At 40.9% G+C, this 21,789-nt stretch overlaps 1 protein-coding gene across 1 annotated transcript in view; it reads right to left on the bottom strand.

Moving 5' to 3' along the window:
- The window catches only part of LOC145397978 (glutamate receptor ionotropic, delta-1-like), a 140,577-nt gene that overhangs the window by 106,839 nt on the left and 11,949 nt on the right, over window positions 1-21,789 (bottom strand). The window contains exon 3 of the mRNA XM_080270952.1: window positions 15,617-15,816. Within this exon, the coding sequence (XP_080127078.1) occupies window positions 15,617-15,816 (200 nt within the window). The remainder of the gene's footprint in view (window positions 1-15,616; window positions 15,817-21,789) is intronic.

Raw genomic sequence — 21,789 nt, 5'->3', positions numbered from 1 at the left:
ATGAGTCCTGAATGTTTTGTTGTTAGTTTGAGCATTAAACTTTAACTTGTAATTTTACCTAACTCTTTTGTTTTGAACCTGGAACTTTACGAGACAGTAGTGATTTTTAGTATTCTCACTTAAATTGTACATTATCTTTCGCTGTTTCGTAACAATATATATACATATATATATATATATATATATATATATATATATATATATATATATATATGTATATGTATATATATATATATATATATATATATATATATATATATATATATATATATATATATATATATTTATATATAGCTTAGGGGTGCCAGCACTGCTGTGGCAGTGGTCTCCGCTCAATATCAGTGATGTGGCTGACTGTTATACAGTACGGTCACAAGCCCGGTGACATGGGACTACAGGAGACAAAGAAACCAGGCTGCCACATATAAAAATATTATCCCTGCCTTTCAGCGTACTAAATCATTATTTCTCTGGATACTGAAATTACTTAATTTCTCCTTAAAAATTGCCAAATTGAAACATTTTTCTTTAGTAATCGAAATATCGATACCTACGCACCAGTATCGATACTTACGTTTAACCCCTTAACCACGGGCATTTGGGAGCAAGGAATCATACCAGCGACACTTTTGTGATTCTGTGTTATTTTGAATTTGCCCGGGCTTTCAAGTGGTGGCTTGTATCATCTATCAGTAATGCCAATGTCCAACACTAGTCAGCACTCCTATTCTCATCTGTACTCCCATCCATTGTTGACAATTTAGCCATTTCTCCCCGTTCTTGACTCCCCTCCCTACCTCTCCTCCATTACCCTATCCTCTCGCCTGCCTGGCCGTGCTACGCTAAGTAAATCTTCCCTGAAATTTTTCACTGATTTCATCCATTGAAATAAGCCCTATGCCCTATTCTTATACCAAATAATATATACAAAAAAGAAATAAGGTGAGAGTGCCATACACCTAGAATTGGCTAATTATCACCTGACAACACCTCACATGCACTCGTTCGCTAATTTTCTCTGTTTATTTCCCCTTGAAATATGCCGTATAATCGATTTTCGTAATAAATATACATATATGGAAGGAAGGGAGAAGCCTAAGTGATATTTACATTCACCTGAAATTTTCTACTGATTTCATCCATTGAAATAAGCCCTATGCCCTATTCTTATACCAAATAATATATACAAAAAAGAAATTAGGTAAGTGATAGTGCCATACACCTAGAATTGGCTAATTATCACCTGACAACACCTCACGTGCACTCGTTCGCTAATTTTCGCTGTTTATTTCCCCTTGAAATATGCCGTATAACCTATTTTCGTAATAAATATACATATATGGAGGGAAGGGAGAAGCCTAAGTGATATTTACATTCACCTGGAACTACCTAATTTATTATGTATTGTCTTGGTTTCCTGCCAATCATTTCATTGCTATATATTATCATGTCTCACAGGGCTGAAGTTTGTAGTATTGCACTCACCCTAGTCAGGCGGCAGGAGGCCACTACTATCAGTTCACTGTCGTCTTTGATAGTGGGAGTATGTCTGATTCGCTCCTGCTAACTTCCGCCGCTTTATAGTCCCATGCAAAGGGCCCTGTGACCTTTACCCCCTACTAAACCTCGTGCGGAATGAGGTAAAGGGCTGACAATTGATAGAGAGTGACTATGATCTTTTTATTGAGTAAAACAGTGCAAGTGGAATTGTAAATAAAGTGTAAATAATGTGTAAACAGCAAGTGAAAGCAATGAATGTGAATATAAGTGAACAGTGGAAAATAGTTTTATAAGTTTCTTCAAGTGAGTGTGAATAACACAGTGTAAATAAAATAGAAATGTAAATAATGTAAATAAAGTAAAGAACGTAAATAGAAATGTAAATGAGTGGTATTATAAGAATACAAGTATATATTCTAGGAGCAATGAAAGTGAAAGTTTCACTCTAGCATGTATGAATACTATGAGTTATGAGAGTGAACGCGAAAGTGACTTTCAGTCAATGCTAGTATACAGGACGAGAAAGTGAATGCTACGTATTTTACTGAAAGAAATTGAATCCGTACAGTGACAATAAACTACTATTACTGAAGGAAACTTATGGATAAAGACTGTAGATATATATAAGTGTTATATAGTAACAGAAATATAAACTGTGAGTGTTTTTATGAATAATAGACAACAATAGCAGCGAACGATCGGAAGTGGAATGGTCATATGCCCTCGTAATTTTCATTGCTTTCACAGTACTTTTTTTTGGGGTGAGTATGGATTCCAAACTATTTGAGAATCATAGATTAGTGTTTCTAGTGATAATATCAGGCTGTGGTAATTATATTACGAGTTATCGGGAAGTGTAAAGTGGAGACTTCGTTACCCAACTTCAGAGGTCTCCACAAGTCCTACAGTACTCGACAAAGGCTCAACAAACACCCAAGGAGAAAGCTGAAGGTATTTGCCATAAGTATATGTGTTTTTAATATTTTTGGACTAATAACTGATTTTTGGCAAATATTTTTTGAGAGTCTGTCGGAGCGCGAATATGCCCGCGAGAGCCGCAAGTCAAAGCGAAACAAGCCCGCGGTTTAGGGGTTAAATAGCTGCTATCAAAAGTATCGATAATTGGTATCGATACGCCCACCCCTACTGGGAACAAGGTTTAGTGAAACCTCTAATTTTCCTCATTTCCCCACTTAGAGATACAGTAAGTGACTGTATCTGTTAACTGAGCTTGACCTTATCTATTCACCTCTGGAGAATCCCCCTCACTGATCACTCTGGGTTGTGAATCAGCATAGACGTGGCCACATGAGAGTGGTTTGAGAAGGCAATCTCAGATTTAGGTGTTTTACCCTGGGAATCTTGTCACTTGCTTATCTTTTTCTTTCTCACTTCTCCTGGAAAGGGGAGGTACTCAATCAAGCGGACTCCCCTGCCACCTCTCACCCTTCAGGTGGGAAGGTAGTTCTGATGTTGGTATGAACGTTGACTGGACTGACTGCCCCCAGTCATAATGATGTCAGACTCATACCCTGCATGATGTGCCAGGAGAGAATACATCGTTTGTTCCATTACGTACCCTTTGTTCAGTTCCTCTCCCCATCCTCCATCCTTTCATCATCAAGGTGATTGACGGTTGTGCTGCTGAGGTGGAAGTGAAAAGACTTGAGAGCAGATATCTTCTGATTAAAACTAACTCGTGGAAGGTTATATTTTTCCTTAAACTGCGCAAGTTCCACTACTACAATGCTGAGCTGAAAATTCCGCAGTCCATGAATTCCTGCAAGGGTATTATCACCTGCAGGGACCTCATGATCATGGTAGAGAATGGCATCGTACATCAGTTTGCTCAGGAGGATGTCACAGATCCTTGGTTTCTAACTACGTTCACAGAAGACAAGAGAAGAAGACCACGACTTGACTTTTGGTAAGGTTTCCCTTCCTTCATATGTCAAGATTAGTTATGAATTTGTAATGTCAGACGCTACATTTCCAATCCTCTTCATTGTTCTAAATGTCATTTATGGGCATTATGAAAAGTCTTGTCAGGCTACTAACTCAAAGAAGTGTGCGGCTGTGGGTCATGCAGTAGATTACTGTACAGCACATCCAAAAATGAATATTGCTTTTACTGCAAGACTGCTCATTCCACTTCCTTGAGGAATTGTCCCAAGTGGAAGGAGGGGAAGGAGGTCTGCACAGTGAAGGCAACGAAAACATTATCTATTTATGATGTTAGGAACATCGTGAGGGAGTTGCATGCAACTCCCAAACCAAAGGTCTCCTGTGTATCTGTTGGTATGTCGTGTCCCAAGATACACACTGCGGAGACACAAACCAACCCTACTACCAGGACCCTTGCCGCTTACTGTGCTCCAACATCTGCTCCCCCAGTAAGATCCAACTCTTTTACTGATATCCCTGTTCGTTCTTCATATTCTAAGTTGCTGTTTCCATTTCTAATAAGCAGAAACAGAAACCTAACACTTCTAGAAAAGTAATTTTCACCCCCTTGCCCTCCAGGTTGCGTCCTCATGTCTTACATGTAACTGCTTCAACGAGGGAGAGGAGAGGTAGCTCTTCCTCGGGGAGAGTCTGGAAGACTCCTTGTTAGTGAGACAGTGAAGATTTCCTTTGGCAAGCACCTGGATAGTCTCTAGGTGGTTCCTTGCCTGAGGGCACCCGACATAAAACAGCTTAGCACACTGGCCCCCCTCGTAAATCCTAAGCCATTGCAATCACTCCATTGCAGTGGAATTGTAGGACTAATGGCAACAAATTACACAACATAGCAATTCTGCTATCAATACACAGGTCAGACATTATTTACAGGAGACTCACTTCAAGGAGCACCTGATCTTCCACAGTTCAGATACTATCATTCATACAGAAGGCATGATGATCACGGAGTTGCCACATACACACACCAATCACATCCACAAAGAAAGTGGTTCTAAATTCTACTCTGAGAATTGTTATGTGCAGAGTAATATTTAATAATATGTATGTCTCTTTGCTTTCTTTACTGACCACCACATGCCCCATTGAAAGTGCTTCTCTAAATTCACTTTTTGACTGCATTCCTGAATATAAGTTAGTTTGGGGTGACTTTATCGCCCATTACCAACAATGGGGTAGCTTGAGGATCGATGGTCGTGGAAAGCAAGTAGCTGACCTAAAACTACACTCCCATTTCTGTCCTCTGCAGGATGGTACAGCGACTTGTGTAAATGAATGAACTGGTATCTTTTCGGAAATTTACCCCTCTGGCCTCTCCAGATAAACATCAAGATTTCTTGCAGGAGCATGATGAAGATTCCTTGGAATGTGATCATTTACCCATCTGTTTTTCATATATAAGTGACGTCGTTTCGGACCCTCTGCATTCAAAATTTAACGTTCAGAAGGCTGAATAGGGATCCTTCTCAAGGATTGCCATCTTTAATGTATGTGGAGAGACCATGCACGTAAAAGTCCAAAATATAACCAACTCCATATTACACGCGGGTGAGGCTGCAATTCCGAAGACTTCTACAAATCATGCGATGGACAGGGCTTATTGTTGGAAACCAGATTGCCAACAATCATTAAGGAAACGTAATAGGAGATACAGTATTTTTTGCAGTCATCCTTCTGAGAAAAACTTTACTGCATACAAGCAAGCAAGGGCTGAGACAAGGAGAACAATTAGAGGGGCCAAATGTGATTCCTGGCGTCCTTTTGTATTCCTTGTGAATTGCCTTACCTCACTCAGGAAGGTCTGGTCCACTATTAAAATACTGAATAATAAATGTCCTTATATCCCTACGACAACTCCGCAGGTGGCTAATAACATCTATGATGATCCTTTAGATATAGTTAACATCATTGCCAGGAGATTTTCGCATGTAATTTTCTCAGCCATGTATATCTAGCGTATCCAAGACCATAAACGCACTGCTGAACTATGAGTATCAGACTTTCACACAGAAGACGTAGACTCCCGGTATAACCAAGAGTTTCCGCAAGATGAACGTCTCCTTGCCCTGAAATCCTGCTAAGACACAAGTCTTCAACTGGATACCATCACGTAAGGTATGATCCAGCATCTTAATCAGGACATCCTGATTAAGCTGTTAGCATTGTACAATGATCTTTGAGTGTCTTGAACTTTCACAAACTCATGACACTTTGCACAAGCCATATCAACACCCCAACAGGCTGGTCGTCTTATGAATCCCATTTCATTCATCCTTTTGTGTTGACTTCCTGTCTATGTAAGGTCCAATTCGAATGCAAGAGTTAACTGTTACTCCCAGTCCTTCATTTATGCACATGTCAGCTCTGGAACTGTATCCCTCTGTCTGTATTTCCTACTTCCTATGATCTCCAGTCTTTCAAAGGCAGTGTGTCCAGGCACCTCGAAATGAACTGATCTTGAATTTGGCTCTCTTTTGTGGTGTTTTTTTTTTTTTTTTTTTTCTTGGAAGGAACGGTTTGCGAGCTCCTGGCCTTTGGTTCCTTCTTCCTTGCATTAAAAAATGGAACGAATGGTTAATGATACACTTCCTTTGTTTTGCATTTGTTAAATGATCAACAGTGCGGCATCCATGAATACAGAAGTTCACTAAATCATATGATGAATTTGGAGCATTAAATTTTGGAGGCATATGCCAATAAAGAATTCATAACAGGGGTGTTCTTTGACATTAATAGAGCCTATGGCATGACTTGGCGACATGCTGTTCTATTGAAGATCTAGGCTGATGGTTTAAGAGGTAATTTGCTCATTTTTATTTCCAGTTTTATAAGGGACAGAACTTCCTCTGTCAAACTGTTCAGTAACGCAACACCAGATATATTTTCTCAAGAAAACCGATTGCCTCAGGCAAGTGTAATTACTTCCACTCTGTCCAGAGTTATGATCAACGATATTCTGTCAACAGCTCCTATCCCAAGGAATCTTAAATACTTATTCGGTACTGACGATTGTGCAATATGGCACCATAATACATAGTCTTCGGCTGGGAGAATTCAAGCAGCCTTTGATTCCATCCATCAGTGGGCCTTGCAATGGGGATTTCAGTTTTCCATCCCTAAGCGGACCACTGTAGTCTTTAGCACTTGTAGTGTCCCTGCCTTGGATCTGAATGTGGATAATCTGGTGGTAACTTTTCAAAAATCTGTAACATTTTTAGGCTTACTTTTTGATTGATGCTCATATTTAAAAAAATATGTTTATAATTTAATTACTCAGTGTGATAAACCAATAAATGTCCATAGGTACGAAGATGATACCACTTAGAGAACCAACAGTAAATCTTTATTAACCCATTAATTCCGTTCCTTTGCAGGGAATTTTGCTGGAAGGGTGCCAGGCCTACCGGCTCATAGTCGCGAAGTTCATAGGTCCCTACCCCAGGTTTCCCTTCTTTATCAGATTTTGAAAAAGCTCATTTCCGTCCTATATTGAGGAACCTGGGCACAAATGGTTTAATGGTGTATAAGCTCCTAATTTGATCTAAGCTGAACCATGACTCACAGGTATATGGAATGGCACCTGGTGCCGCACTGAGGAGGTTGGATGTTACAGAACAAATGTTTCCAAATGTGTCTTGGAGCCCAGAGGTGTACACCTGTAGCATGTATGGAAGTGGAGACAAATGTACCTCCCCTCCGTATTCATTGAGACCACCTATTTTTATCATATGGTCTTCTAACTTAAAAATAAATGTGATATCAGCACTGTTGCCTGTACCCCCTCTCCTCCCACATCAACACCATCATCTTATGCGGGGGGTTCGTCGGCCACTTACCATTTGCCTCCACTTGCAGACTCAGGAGTGTGGACCTCAATGACTGTGATAAGTTGATGATTAAAAATATAGTACCTTGGGAGCCACCCAACTTTACTGTTGATGTTTCCTGGCTCCCAGCACCGAAGAGCAAGGTGCCGGATGCAAAGGTCCACCACTGGTTTTGTAGCATCATCATACGTCATATGGGGCCCCACCAATCAAATACGAATGTCTCCAAGTCAAGTGAGTGTGTGGGTGCTAGTATATGGTCAACTGGATGTGCTCTCAGGTTCTGGTTCCCGACTTTTGCATATCTGCTTACCTGTGACCTTTCTACCATTGACAAAGCCGAAGACTATGCTGTAAATTCTAAGCATGACTCATTTATCACATTTTCAGATTCTAAGTCAGACCTTCAGGCAATAGCTTCACGCTCAACGGATTCTCATGAGATGCAGGGTTGCATTGAAAGTAATTGCATTTGTTAGACAAACCCTTCACGCTGATCTGAGAGCATGGAAATGGTCGAATACTGTATACGGAAGTGAGCATGATGACTTACTTGCTTTGGCTGGGGAGCTCAAGGGGACCTAGGATGTTCCTTGTAATCTACAGTAGAGCCCATCTCTCTCTCTCTCTCTCTCTCTCTCTCTCTCTCTCTCTCTCTCTCTCTCTCTCTCTCTCTCTCTCTCTCTCTCGGAAAGAAATCAATCCATCTTTTGCTAGGTCAGTGAACCATGCTAAATTTACTAACTTGCAAGCCACTCCTTGGTGACTGGGATTCTTCCAACCATCACAGTTGCCTGGAAGAGTGAGTTTTGTCAAGTTTAAGAGTGAATAGTATGTTGCCATCTATATAATGATCCGAATTCTGTATGTTTCTTGGTTTGTTTGTCCGTTTGTTACCAAACGAAGGTTGGGGTATTGTCAGGCAAAGCAAGATTTGTCAGTGAGGGTGTGTACGGATTTTCTTTTTCGTAATCAAATAATTTCTAAAATATTTCTGTCCGTAACAAACATATATGTTATTCCTCGCAGGCAACTTTACACTGGAAGCGTATGCCTATAACAATATACTGTAATGCTACTTAGTGGTTGACAAACAAAAAAGGTACCGATATGAGGATACAAGGTAATGATAGGGTTCCACAGCAGTAAAGTCTATATTCTATTAATCTGAATATAATTTTTTAATATAATGAATAATGTCATTCTTATTTGGTATTAGGAAGTTTCAGAGAAAATGCAGTATGAGTTTTTAACGTTGTTACTTCTGATTTGACCTCCACCCTAAGGTATGATGGAACATTCTATGATTTAATCACTCATCGATTCTAACTTCTTTCTCACCCAATCTTCGCTGAAAACTGTATTGTTATCCACATGACTATCAAACATTTGTTTTTATTTTGGCTAATAGATAATAATGAATGGTATCCAATGCCCTGTGATGTTGGCCTTATGTGGTTTGTTCGTAGGTAAGTCTGATCATAGACCAGTCGGCACGGATATCTCTCCATGTGAGATGGGTGCCAATTTTGACAAAATATGTGCGCTTAAGTACTTGGATAGTGTGATCAGTAAAGGTGGAAGTTTAGAGGGTGAAGTGCGTTAAAGGGTACAACAAGGAAGAAAAGCTGCCGATTCCTTGAAAGCAGTGATACGAAACAGGGAAGTGAGCATGGAAGTGGAAAAAGTTACTACATGACAGTAGTGTGATACCAACTCTAATGTATGGAAGTGAAGCTTGGACCATATTTGAGGGACAGAAGTCAAGAGTGAGAGAGGTGGAACTGAGTTATTTGAGGGGAGCATGTAGAGTCACATGGAGATACAGGCGACAAATGAGGAAGTAATGGAGCGTTGTGATGTGGATGTGATAGGAAGCGTTAGAAGAAACACACTGAGGTGGTTTGGCCTTGTGAAGAGGATGGAGAGTGAGAGACTGACAAGGAGAGTGTATGAGTGAAGTGGAGGGGAGGAGAGGGAGGGTGAGGCCAAGGATGAGATGGAGGGATGGAGTGGAGAGGTATATGAGAAAGGGGGGTGTGAGCTGGGGATATGAATATGTCATCTCACAGATGAATATTATTTCCCTCTGTCTTCGTTATGCTGGGACAAATCCTCGTAATTCTACAGGTCTACAGCATCCCTGACTGTTATGTACTAAGCGATCATTTAACATTTTTAGCACACATATGAACATTATCATTTGTTCTATGTTTACCTCTGGTGTCAAGAGTGATAAACGGCGTGACTACATTACACAAGTACAGGCACTCAAAGCCTATGTTGATGTTACTACAGCCTTTTGCTGCAATTTACATACAGCATTATTCAATGTAACGCCATAGTTTACTGTTCAACAGATGAAAACTCAAGCATTCTAAAGGATAATTGAGACCTTTTCCAACGTTCTCGCCTTATGAGGCAAATTGGATAACTGTTGTGTTGCAAGCTGTTAATACTGATATTTTCTTTTTTACTTTACATATATCGAAACAATAGCATCAAACGATTAAAATAAACATCAGATTATTGTTTTCACAGAAACTGGAGGTAATTATAAACTGTATTTATAACTCACATTTAGGCCATAACTGACAATAGCTATAATCAACATGGCATAATTATTCATGTCACTCAGTACTGAGTCATTTTGTGTAATGTTTCATTAATGTTAACAGTGAAAATATATATCAAACAGTTACTTAAATATATGAAGTATTCTGGTTCTTAAGCAGTGAACGTCACTAGCGAGTTCATCCTCTATCCTTGTCATAAACTGGTTGGACTCAATTTGGCAATAGAGAAAAGAAATTTCTTACAAGCGGGGCTGGTGGCGGAACAATTCTCACTGTTCCTCGATGTGGGTCTACAGCTGCCCTGGCATTCTGCTATTCAGTCCAAATATGTTGATTATGATTCTCTATAAATTCTCTGTAGGGAGTTACAGTCGCTGCCTTTCCTCGGCCAGCCCACCAGCTGTAGGATCCTCTGATGATCAAGGCGCTCTATAACAACTAGTTTATAGACTGGCTAACTCTCATACACAAAAATAATTTGGACAGTTGAGAAAGGAAAATTTCTCTCTTGTAAAGATGGCAGGAATAAACTTTGCTAGGTATCCACATATTTCTACATCATAAGTTTTCGTTCTGTTTGTCATCTACGCCATGAATGTTCATCTACCTGCATTTACTACTACGTGCCTTCTCCTATTTTGCGTAACAACGATCATAACTGCAGTATATAAACAACCATGCATTGGTCGCCTACTCATACTAAAAGGATGCTATTAGCGGTTCATTGCATGATATAGGGTGACTCAAAATAAATGCAACCCAGAGAAGTGTGTGTCATTTACAGCACCCTGCTCTAGGGTGGGAAAGAAGGTCCAGATGATGATGATAATGATGATAAGAGACTGGTCTTACTTTTGCATCCATGTTAAGCTGAGCTGATGACAAAACAGTCTTGAAAGTTTGGGTTGTGCAGTTCAAATGGTCTCTTTTTTATGACCTTTCCAAAATGTGTTCCAAATGACCACCTCGTCGCCGCAAGCACTCCTGAATGCGGTGCACGAAACTGTCAATTACGCAGACACACTCCTCTCTTGGGATTTCTATGTGCAGGTCTCTGATTGTCTGGGGATGATTATCATAAAAAATTATTCATCAGATAACCCCACAGATAGAAGTCTGGGGGATTTAGGTCGGATGAGTGTAGGGCCCACTCAGGGTCACACCTCCTAATGATCATTTGAGCCCCTAATCGTTGCCACAGCCACAGCAACGATTGGTCTCAAGTGTGTGGGATGGCCCCATTCTGCTGGAACCATTGTTCCCCACGAGTGATGCCCCTATCACTTCCTAGTATCGTCCAAAACTTCCTCATGACCTCAAGATAACGTTCTGTGTTTACCATGACAGACTGTTCTGCTTTGTCTTCGAAACAAAAAGGTCCAATGATACCATGCTTTTTGATGGCAACCCATGCTGTGCATTTTGTTAAATGCAGTGGATGCTGAAGAACATCCTCTGGTGATGCTGTGCCCCAGAAAATATTGTTTTTGCTGATGACAAGGCCTGAGAGTACAGAGTGTGTGCCTCATTCAGGAGTGCCTGCGAAGTTCAGGCGGTCATTTGGAGCACATTTTGGAAAGGTCACACACACACACACACACACACACACACACACACACACACACACACACACACACAAGAAAAAAAAAATTGAACTGCAGAATCCAAACTTTCAACACTGTATTGTTATCAACTCAGCTTAACATAAATGCAAAAATAAAACAAATCTCTTAGCAGTTGTATAAATGATACATACTTTTATGGGCTGCATTCATTTTGGGTCACCCTGTATATGAACACAAAACAGTAACTTCGTGATGGTTCCATTAAAGAATGAAGGTTGCTGCTACATCACCCCCCGAGTCATGGAATGGAATAGTGAATAATGATGATAAGGCTGACTGTAATGCTGATGAGGACGAGTATTAAAGGAATACTCGAGGAGGAACCTTCACAGTGCCCGAAGTATCTGCTTTGCTCAAGCTAGGTTAAAATCTGACTGGCAGACGCATGCATAATAGCCTTATCTCGATTTTCTTTGGTGCAATACAGAGACAAATTTGTGAAGACAGACCTCGCAAACATGGTAGATAAAGGCGTACGTCGGAAAAAAAAAAAATGACAATTGAAGCATCACAATAAAGCTCACCACACACTTACTGTTAAGATTACTAAGCAGTCACCACTAATGCTATTAAGTCATTTGCTTGTCCCGCTGGTTGACATCATCAGTGAAAGGTCAAAGTCACAAATCCAGGTCAAAAGATAGGTCACTGGCCGATCGAAAGGTGTGGATACTGTGCTCTCTTGGTGCCTCTTCTTGTTTTGTACTGCAGAAGACTTTATTCAGCTCAAGTCAGGCATTTTGAGAGGGAACAGGTTAGTCAGGACCTTCGTTAATCCCTTCACTACTACCACGTTCATGACCTGAATAATTTACAAAAATCATCAGAGTGTTCTTGCACAGAGACGTCCAAAAATTCATCAATATAAGTACAAAAAAAAAAAACGTAAAATGTATAAAGGTGCAGAGGTATCCCAGAAACCATTGCAACAAGGCCGAAACTGAAAATTACATTAACTTCAGTGTGTTGTACTGTACAGTGTGATTACAGTCTGTCGTTAACACACACACACACACACACACACACACACACACACACACACACACACACACACACACACACACACACACACACACACACACAAGGAGAGTGGAAAGGTTACAAGAGGATGAGAAAAAGGCAGAGTATAAGAAAGAAGTGGAGGAACGATTGGGTAAATATGAATTGGAGCAGATGGGAGACGTGGAAGGTGTGTGCAGGATATTTACAGGAGAAATATGTGCAGCATGTGATGTGGTGTGTGGAAGCTAGAGAAGACGGAGGGGGGTGCAAGGAACAGCGTGGTGGACTGAAGAGGTGAGACAGGCTGTGGCACAAAAGAAGAAAGCATACAATGAATGGATGAGAAATAGGGGCGTGGAAGAAGTTGAGAGGCGGAAGAGAGAGTTATATGTAGAAAGAAAGAGAGAAGTGAAAAGATTAGTAAGAGAGAGTAAGAAGAGAGTGGATGAGGAATTTGGAAGGAATTTGAGTGTGAAGTGGAGGGACTGTACGAAAATGTTCTGGAAAGAGGTGAAAAGAGTAAGACAGGGTGGAAGTGAAGTTAGCAGGGGAGTGAAAGATAAAAATGGTAGATTACTAGTGGAGAAGGGAGAAAAAGTGAGCAGATGGAGAGAACACTTTAAGGAAATGTTGAACATAAAGGATGGAAGTAATGCGAGTATAAGTGGCTGGGGAATGGCTGGGAGAAGGAGGGAGGTGAGAAGACAGGAAGAAATCAGTAGGATAGAAGTTGTGGAAGCAATGAAGAAAGTTAAATCGGGGAAAGCCCCAGGAATTGATGGAGTGTGTGGTACAATGCTGAAGCATGGGGGAGAGATAGTAGTAGAATGGATGTGGAAGATGTGCAGATTGGCCTGGGAGGAAGGTAGAGTCACGGAGGATTGCAAGTCAGGTATAATTATTCCCTTGTACAAAGGAAAAGGGGAAAAAGAAGTGTGTGGTAATCATAGGGGCATTTGTCTTCTTAGTATAATAGGAAAAGTGTATGGTAGGATACTTATTGACAGAGTTAGAGAAAGAACAAAGAAATTAGTTGGAGAAGAACAGGGAGGCTTTAGGAAGGGAAGAGGTTGTGTAGATCAGATATTCATTCTTAGATCTTTAGTGGAAACGTTTCTAGAGAAGGGAAAGAAGTTGTATGCGGCTTTCATGGATTTGGAGAAAGCATATGACAGGGTGGATAGACAAGGATTGTGGAAAGTGTTAAGAATATATGGAGTAGATGGGAAGTTGTTGAATGCTGTGAAGAGTATGTACAATGGTGCGAAGGCTGCAGTGCGTGTTGATGGTGAACTAAGTGAATTTTTCTTTTTGAAAGTTGGGTTGAAACAGGGATATGTCATGTCTCCATGGCTGTTCAATCTGTACATAGATGGGGTAATAAAAGAGGTACAAGGTAGGGTAGTGGATGTTGGAGTGGCCCTGGTGAGAGAGGATAGTGTTTAGAAACTCCCTGTACTGTTGTTTGCAGCTGATACTGTGTTGTTGAGTGAGGACGAAGGGGAGCTGCAAGGCTTGGTGGATGAGTTTGGGAGAGTGTGTAAGAAACGGAATCTAAAGGTGAATGTAGGGAAGAGTAAAGTGATGGTCTTTGAGAGAGGTGAAGTCAGCGAATGTACAGCGAAGTTGGATGGTGAGGAATTGGAAAATGTGAGTACGTTTAAGTACTTGGGTAGTATGATGAGTAAGGATGGAGGTTTGGAGGGTGAAGTGCTTGAAAGGGTACAGCAGGGAAGAAAGGTTGCTGGTTCTTTGAAAGCAGTGATAAGAAACAGGGAAGTGAGCATGGAAGTGAAAAAGTTACTACATGACAGTATTGTGATACCAACTCTAACGTACAGAAGTGAAACTTGGACGTTGTTGGAAGGACACAAGTCAAGAGTGAGAGCAGTGGAAATGAGTTATTTAAGAGGAGCCTGTGAAGTCACATGGAGAGACAGGCTGACGAATGAGGATATAAAGGAGCGTTGTGGTGTGGATGTGGATGTGATAGGAAGCGTTATGAGGAACACACTGAGGTGGTTTGGCCATGTGGAAAGGATGGAGGGTGAAAGACTGACGAAGAGAGTGTATGTAAGTGAGGTGGAGGAGGGAAGAGGGAGGGGGAGGCCGAGGATGAGATGGAGGGATTGGGTGGAGAGGTATATGAGAGAGGGGGGTGTGAGTTGGGAGCAGGGCAGTGAAATGGCGGGGGACAGGGCGACTTGGAGGCGATTTGTTTGTGGCCACCCCAAACGGGATTGAGGCGTCTGGCAATATATATATATATATATATATATATATATATATATATATATATATATATATATATATATATATATATATATATATATATATATATTTTGTTTGCTTGTCTGTTAACAACTTTACGCGATAACTACTGGAGCAATTTTGACTAAATTTTCGGGCATGATGGGCTATGACCTTCTGATCACCTGATTATATTTTGGGACAAATTGGGCCAAGGCTTGGGCTGTAGGCCCAAAAAATGTTTGAATAAAAATACGGAGACAGGTAAAAAGCGTTTTCTCGACATAACGCTTCAAATTCGTCATATCGACATGAAACCTAAAAATGAATCTTTTAAATCTACATTCTATAACCTGCACCATTACAGCAAAGGGGTCACCCCGAGTTAGCCGTAGGAGGGTCAATGTCAGGTGGGTCGGGCCTAATATTTAAAATGGGCATAAAATCGTTAATTTACACCCGGTTTACTCAAAATTTGATATGTGACATCTTGGACTAGATATCCTGTTTTGTTTATACGTCAGCACTAAAATGATTGACGGGGACAGATTTGCTGTGCCTTGGCACCGGTTCTTGTCTTTGTTACTTCTACCAAATACTTTATTCATCGTGAGGGGTTAAAAATTTTCCATCATGGTAATTCTCGGAAAAAGTGTGTGTGTGTGTGTGTGTGTGTGTATTTGAAAGCACAATTATCCATAGATGCAACGAAAATTGACTGGCAGACTGGAATAACTAATGGTCTTTAGCGTGGATGTCAATAGGAACGTGGTTTTCCCAGTCTCAGTATTCCATAATCTTCATTAAACGGAGAGAGAGAGAGAGAGTGAGTGAGAGAGAGAGAGAGAGAGAGAGAGAGAGAGAGAGAGAGACTCACATGTAGTTGGACTTGGCCAGATCATCTGCTGTCTGGATGCGGCTTGGGTAGGCAGGGATGGTGAGGACAGCCATCAGGTTGCCAGTGTAGACAACAGCCAGGATGTCCACCACCAGCCACCAAGACAGCAGCCACACCCTCACCCACCACATCCGCACCTTCCTGTCGTCCATGGATTGACCAAGCAACACGCCAGCCACCTGAAATATCAACACCCATGACACCAGACATAATTATAGTCTACGTAGGTTTTGACATTCACACTTGAAAGTGTGGAACATGTTCGACCGACCATGCTTGCTGACGTTTATACTTTAGCTTTCAAAGAATTTTTATTGGTTTGTTGTTTTCACAGTTCCTGTGATACACCAGTGTCTGATACATAATTTGGTATTTGTGGGGCATGTTCAGTAGTATGGCGCCATATTTTGATAAAAACAATTAAAGTAAGACCATTAATTTTTCCTCAAGTTTTCCAATGATATGTTGTCATTTTGTCACATTTGGGGGGCTCCGTGGGACCTGAACGTTAAAACTGTCAGAATGATATTCCTTAACATATGTATAGTGAAGCCCTAAATGTTTTTTACATGTATTATTAGTACTGCAGCTACTGTGAATATGTGTTCAAAAATTTTTATTTAAAACATCCTTCTGCCTTCACTTTATCCTTATTTGCTTTTCACAGCTGATGCCCAAGGCGTAGCTCTTGTGGTTGGTTTGGTACCTATATTATTTTTTATATTGTATGTATGTATGTAGGTATGTATCGATGAGTGTACGGAATGTATATGTAAATGAATAAAAAAAAATAATCCATTGCCCACACCAGATTACTGGTGTCCTCCATTCATAAAAAATCTGTAACAGTTGGACTTCAACAGCTGTAGGTTGAAGTTTAGAGGGGAAACACCTTTGGAGAAACAAGTTCCAGAGAGATGCAGTTCGGGGAATAATACATTTTTTATAGGTGGAAGTTCTGTAATATGGCAGTGTGACACTCCAGTCATGAGCACTACCAGATGTCCGTGTAACACAGGGGAAGGCATGGAGAGGTGTCACAATGGATGCAACTTCGTCTGATCATTAGCCATAAAAGTATCTGTAAAATAATGCAAGAGAGGCAACATTCCTTCTTACCTGTAGGGGAGGTAGTTTATTTATAATAACAGGTTATTAATAATTCTAACAGCTTTGTTCAGAATTTTTGTCAGTTGCTTCAGTGCAACCTCCCCACATCCACACCAGAAGGGTGAGCAATATTTCAGCTGAGAGTGCACATGACTTGGATAAACTACAGCCTACTGCATGTCAGTGAAGAAACTACGAACTCATACAGTAATCTAAGTTTCTTTGAGGTGGTTTTAGCAAGTAATCTGACATGAAAGGTCTAGCTGAGGTCAGTTTGAAGTGAAACACTGAGAATTTCAATACTTTTGGAGACATGAATATTAGTAGCACGGAAGGTAGTATAGGAATCTGGCAATATCTGTCTATTAGTAAATTGTATACATTTGGTTTTACAGGCATTCGATGAGACAAGATTATTTTGTCCCCACTCAGTGATCTTAGATGAGTCTTGTTTTATGGAGATGGCTGTTTCGAGTTGTGAGTTAGAGAGATTAAACTTTATGAATGGGTGTTTAAGTGTAAATAAACTGTGAAGTGTTGAGTCATCTGCATATAAATGGATGGGATTAAAGGGTTATGGGTTTCTCATAACGCCTCAGATCACATACACATCCCCACCACAACGCTCCTTCACTTCCTCATTTATTTGTCTCTCCATGTGACTCCACATGCTCCTCTCACATAACTCATTTCCACTGCTCTCACTCTTGACTTCTGTCCCTCCAACAACGTCCAAGCTTCACTTCCACACGTTAGAGTTGGCATTACAATACTGTCATGTAGTTACTTTTTCATTTTCATGCTCACCTCCCTGTTTCTCATCATTGCTTTTAAGGAACCAGCAACCTTTCTTTTTGTTGTACCCTTTCAAGCACTTCACCCTCCAAACTTCCATCCTTACTCGTCACACTACCAAAGTACCTAGACGAACTAACATCACCCATTTCCTCCTCATACAACCTCACTGTACATGCACTGACTTCACTTCTCTCGAAGACCATAATTTTACCTTTCGCTATATTCACCTTAAGATTCCGTTTCTTCCACACTCTCCCAAACTCATCCACCAAACCTTGCAGCTCCCCTTCGTCTTCATTTAACAACACAGTATCATCTGCAAACAACAGTACAGGGACTTTCCAAATACTGCCCTCTCTCATCAGGGCCACTCCAACATCCACTGCCCTATCTTGCATCTCATTTATAACCCCATCCATATACAGATTGAACAACCACGGAGACATGACACATCTATGTTTAATCCAACCTTCAAGTAGAAAAATTCACTCATTTCACTATCCACAAGCACTGCAGCCTTAGCACCCTCATACATACTCATCATAACATTCAGCAACTTCCCATCCACTCCATATATTCTTAATACTTTCCACAATCCTTATCTATCCACCCTGTCATATGCTTTCTCCAAATCCATGAAGGCCAACAACTTCTTTCCCTTTTCTAGAACTTTTCCATTAAAGATCTAAGACTGAATATCTGATCTACACAATCTCTTCCTTTCCTAAAACCTCCCTGTTTTTCTCCAACTAATTCCTCTGTTATTTCCCTAACTCTATCAATAAGTATCCTGCCATATACTTTTCCTATTACACTAAGTAGACAAGAGCCCCTATGATTACCACAGACTTCTTTTTCCCCTTTTCCTTTGTACAAGGGAATTATTATACCTGACTTCCAATCCCCCGGGACTCTACCCTCCTCCCAGGCCAATCTGTACATCATCCACATCCATTCTACTACTATCCCTACCCCATGCTTCAGCATTTCTCCACACTCTCCATTAATTACTGGGGCTTTCCCCATTTTGACATTCTTCATTGCTTCCACAACTTCATCCTACTGATTTCTTCCTCTTTTCTCAAATCGCGCCTTCTCCCAGCCATTCTCCAGCGACTTATACTCACATTACTTTAATTCTCTATGTTCAACAATTCCTTTAAGTGATCTCTCCATCTGCTCACATTTTCTCCCATCTCCTTTAGTAATCTACCATTTTTATCTTTCACTCCCCTGCAGACTTCATTGCCACCCTGTCTATTTCTATTTACCTCTTTCCAGAGCATTTTCTTTCATTCCCTCCACTTTACAATCAAATTTCTTCCAAATTCCTCCTCCATTCTCTTCTTACTCTCTCATATTAATCTTTTCACATCTCTCTTCCTCTCCACTATAACTCTCTCTTCTGTCTGTCAACTTCTTTCACGCCCCTGTTTCTCATCCAATCTCTATATTCTTTCGTCTTTTGTACCACAGCCTGTCTCACCTCTTCATTCCACCATGCTGTTCCTTGCACCCCCTTTCATCTTCCCCTCACCTCACACACCTCCTCACTCGCTGCACAAATTTCATCTGTGAATATCTTGCACACACCTTCCACGTCCCCCATCTGCTCCAGTCCATATTTACCAATCGCTCCTCCATTTCTCTCTTATATTTTGCCTTTTTCCCATCCTCATGTAACCTTTCAACTCTCCTTGCACATACTACTTCCTCCCATCCTTCCCTTCTTCTGTTTCTTCATTTCACTTGGGCCTTGATTCTCACCACCACCAGGTGGTTGTCAGAAAGTCCACTCTCCCAACATCTATATGCTCTTGCAACCATTACACACCTTCGCATCCTTTCATCCACACACACACATAATCAATCATTGCCTCCCGTTCATTCAGTTCACCACCCACCCTTCTCAACACACGCCATGTACACCTATAGATCATTCTGTGCCTGAAGAGGGTATTGGCTATCACCGACCCCCTCCCTGCACAAATGTCCATTAAAGCACTGCCATTCTCATCTATCTCAGGAGGTACACCCAACTCATCAACCACTCCATCCACCTTCACATTCCCTACTTTACCATTCATATCACCAATCAAAAACACTCTCTCATTCCTTTCACACTTTTCCGTGCACGCTTCCACATTTGTCCAGAACTCTTCACCCACTATACCTACACGATCTTGTGTTGGCACATACACACACACACTCGCCCACATTTGTAGTCCAAGTTTCAATCTTACTAACACAAACCTTGAGCCAACTGATCCATACTCTCTTATATTCTCCTACCACCTGTTAATCACAATACACACTCCTTTTGCCCTCTCATTCTCACCTATTCCCGTACATACACCCAATCCATGCTCCCATTCTCTCACACTATCACCTCTCCATTAGTTCCAGTTAATCCAGATACAACCACTTTTGCACCCTCAAGCACCTGGATAATCTCTATCTTTCACTTCATCATTTGCACCCCTCACATTCCACGTTGCCATCCATAGCATGTCCTTTGTTCGGACGTTAGTCGTTACGTTTTGGTCAGTCCTGGTTCCAGGGTTCTTGTTCGTATTTTTAGTTAGTTGTTTTTCAGGAAGGGGCACTAACCCTCCGCCAACCCACTTGTCATGTAGGGAACACGTGTTGATTGGTTATAAGGTTACCACCCAGCGTTGTAAATGCTTTCCTGGTTTACATGAAATCATTTGGCTTGCCACTCAATGTAGAGCTACCGTAAACACAGAGTACCACTAAACGAGTGGGTGGATGGTGGGCGTCCTCACCCACCATGTAGAAAGGATGGAGAGTAAGAGACTGATGAGGAGAGTCGTGGAGGGGGGAGAGGGAAGGGGAGGCCAAGGATGAGATGGAGGGATGGAGTGGAGAGGTATATGGGAGAGTGGGATGTGAGCTGGCAGCAGTGCAGCAAAATGGTGGGGGACAGAGTGTCATGGAGCCGATTTGTTTGTGGCCATCCCTTACGGGATATAAGGCGTCTGACAATAGATAGATAGATAGATAGATTATGGGAGGCAAATAAGAGATTTTTAATATCAATTAGGAATAGGGTAGGAGCCGGAACTGATCCTTGTGGCACGCTGGCATTAATTTTGGAAATTGGAAAATACATCATGTACTTTTATCTTTCTGTCGCTGAGACACGAGGAAATCTGAGGAACAAAAGACCTTAGTCCATAGCAAGGGAGATTAAGGATATCAATGGCGGATCTTTCGTGGCGAAAACCATACATGTTGAGAGGTGTATGGGATGTAGGAGGACTACTGGGCCTTGAGAGCAGGCTGTGAAGCCTATGCCCAGTGTCGGACACATAAAAAAAATATATATATCCTGTCTATCACTAAATAGGTTAGTGGATTCAAGATGTATGATTACCGGTAAATGTTTATTAATTACGATTTCAATTACTTTACTAAGAGAAGATGTGATAGGTATTGGTCTGTAATCAGAGGGGACAGAGGAACTTCCTTTCTTCGGGGTTGGGTCGATAGTGGCTTCTCTGGATTTAAAGTGGCATACATTTTTCCTAGGTTTAGAAAAAAGTGATTTAGAAAAAAGTGATTAGTGCCAATAGATCATAGTCAAAAGGTTTTGAGTCAAACTCAGAGCTGAGGAAAGGGCGGTACTTCAAGAATGTCTGATCCGTTTTGGATCAAACGAAAATTTTGATATAGCAGATGTGAAACTGGGCTGATCGTAGCTAATATTCCCGAATGTGAACTGACACATGCCAAAGGTATTACTCTGGTGTGTGATGCAGTAACCATTAATGATACAGATACTCAACAGAAAATCAATTTTCAAATTCTTTCGGCATATATTTCAAATTGCATGGCACTGAAAGTACTTGAATAATAATCTTCTGACTAACAAACTTAAAACAGTTTTTTGTTTATGCTGATTTTTACGCTTTCTCTGATCAATGTCAATGCATAGGTTCCGAATATGCTATTGTTTTTGTGTATATCTAGAGTTACAGGAATTATGCAACAACATATGTATCCCACAAGGATACAAACTACAACTTGTTACCATTTCGAGAATGTTGAGAATGTCAAAGAATTTATATATTTCAGGGTGCATATTATGAATATAAATAGAAAATAAGCAAAGAGTAACATCACAAGGAATGCAGGACACACAGTATCTAGAAATGCACATTTGATCTTGACTCTCTTCTGTAGCTGTGATGACAATCACGCAACAATCTCCAAACGTAATC

This window comes from Coenobita brevimanus, chromosome 44 (assembly GCF_032717465.1).
Source record: "Coenobita brevimanus isolate Jiangsu-jjx chromosome 44, ASM3271746v2, whole genome shotgun sequence".
Classification (NCBI taxonomy): Eukaryota; Metazoa; Arthropoda; class Malacostraca; order Decapoda; family Coenobitidae; genus Coenobita; species Coenobita brevimanus.
This window is presented reverse-complemented; position numbering and strand designations above follow the sequence as displayed.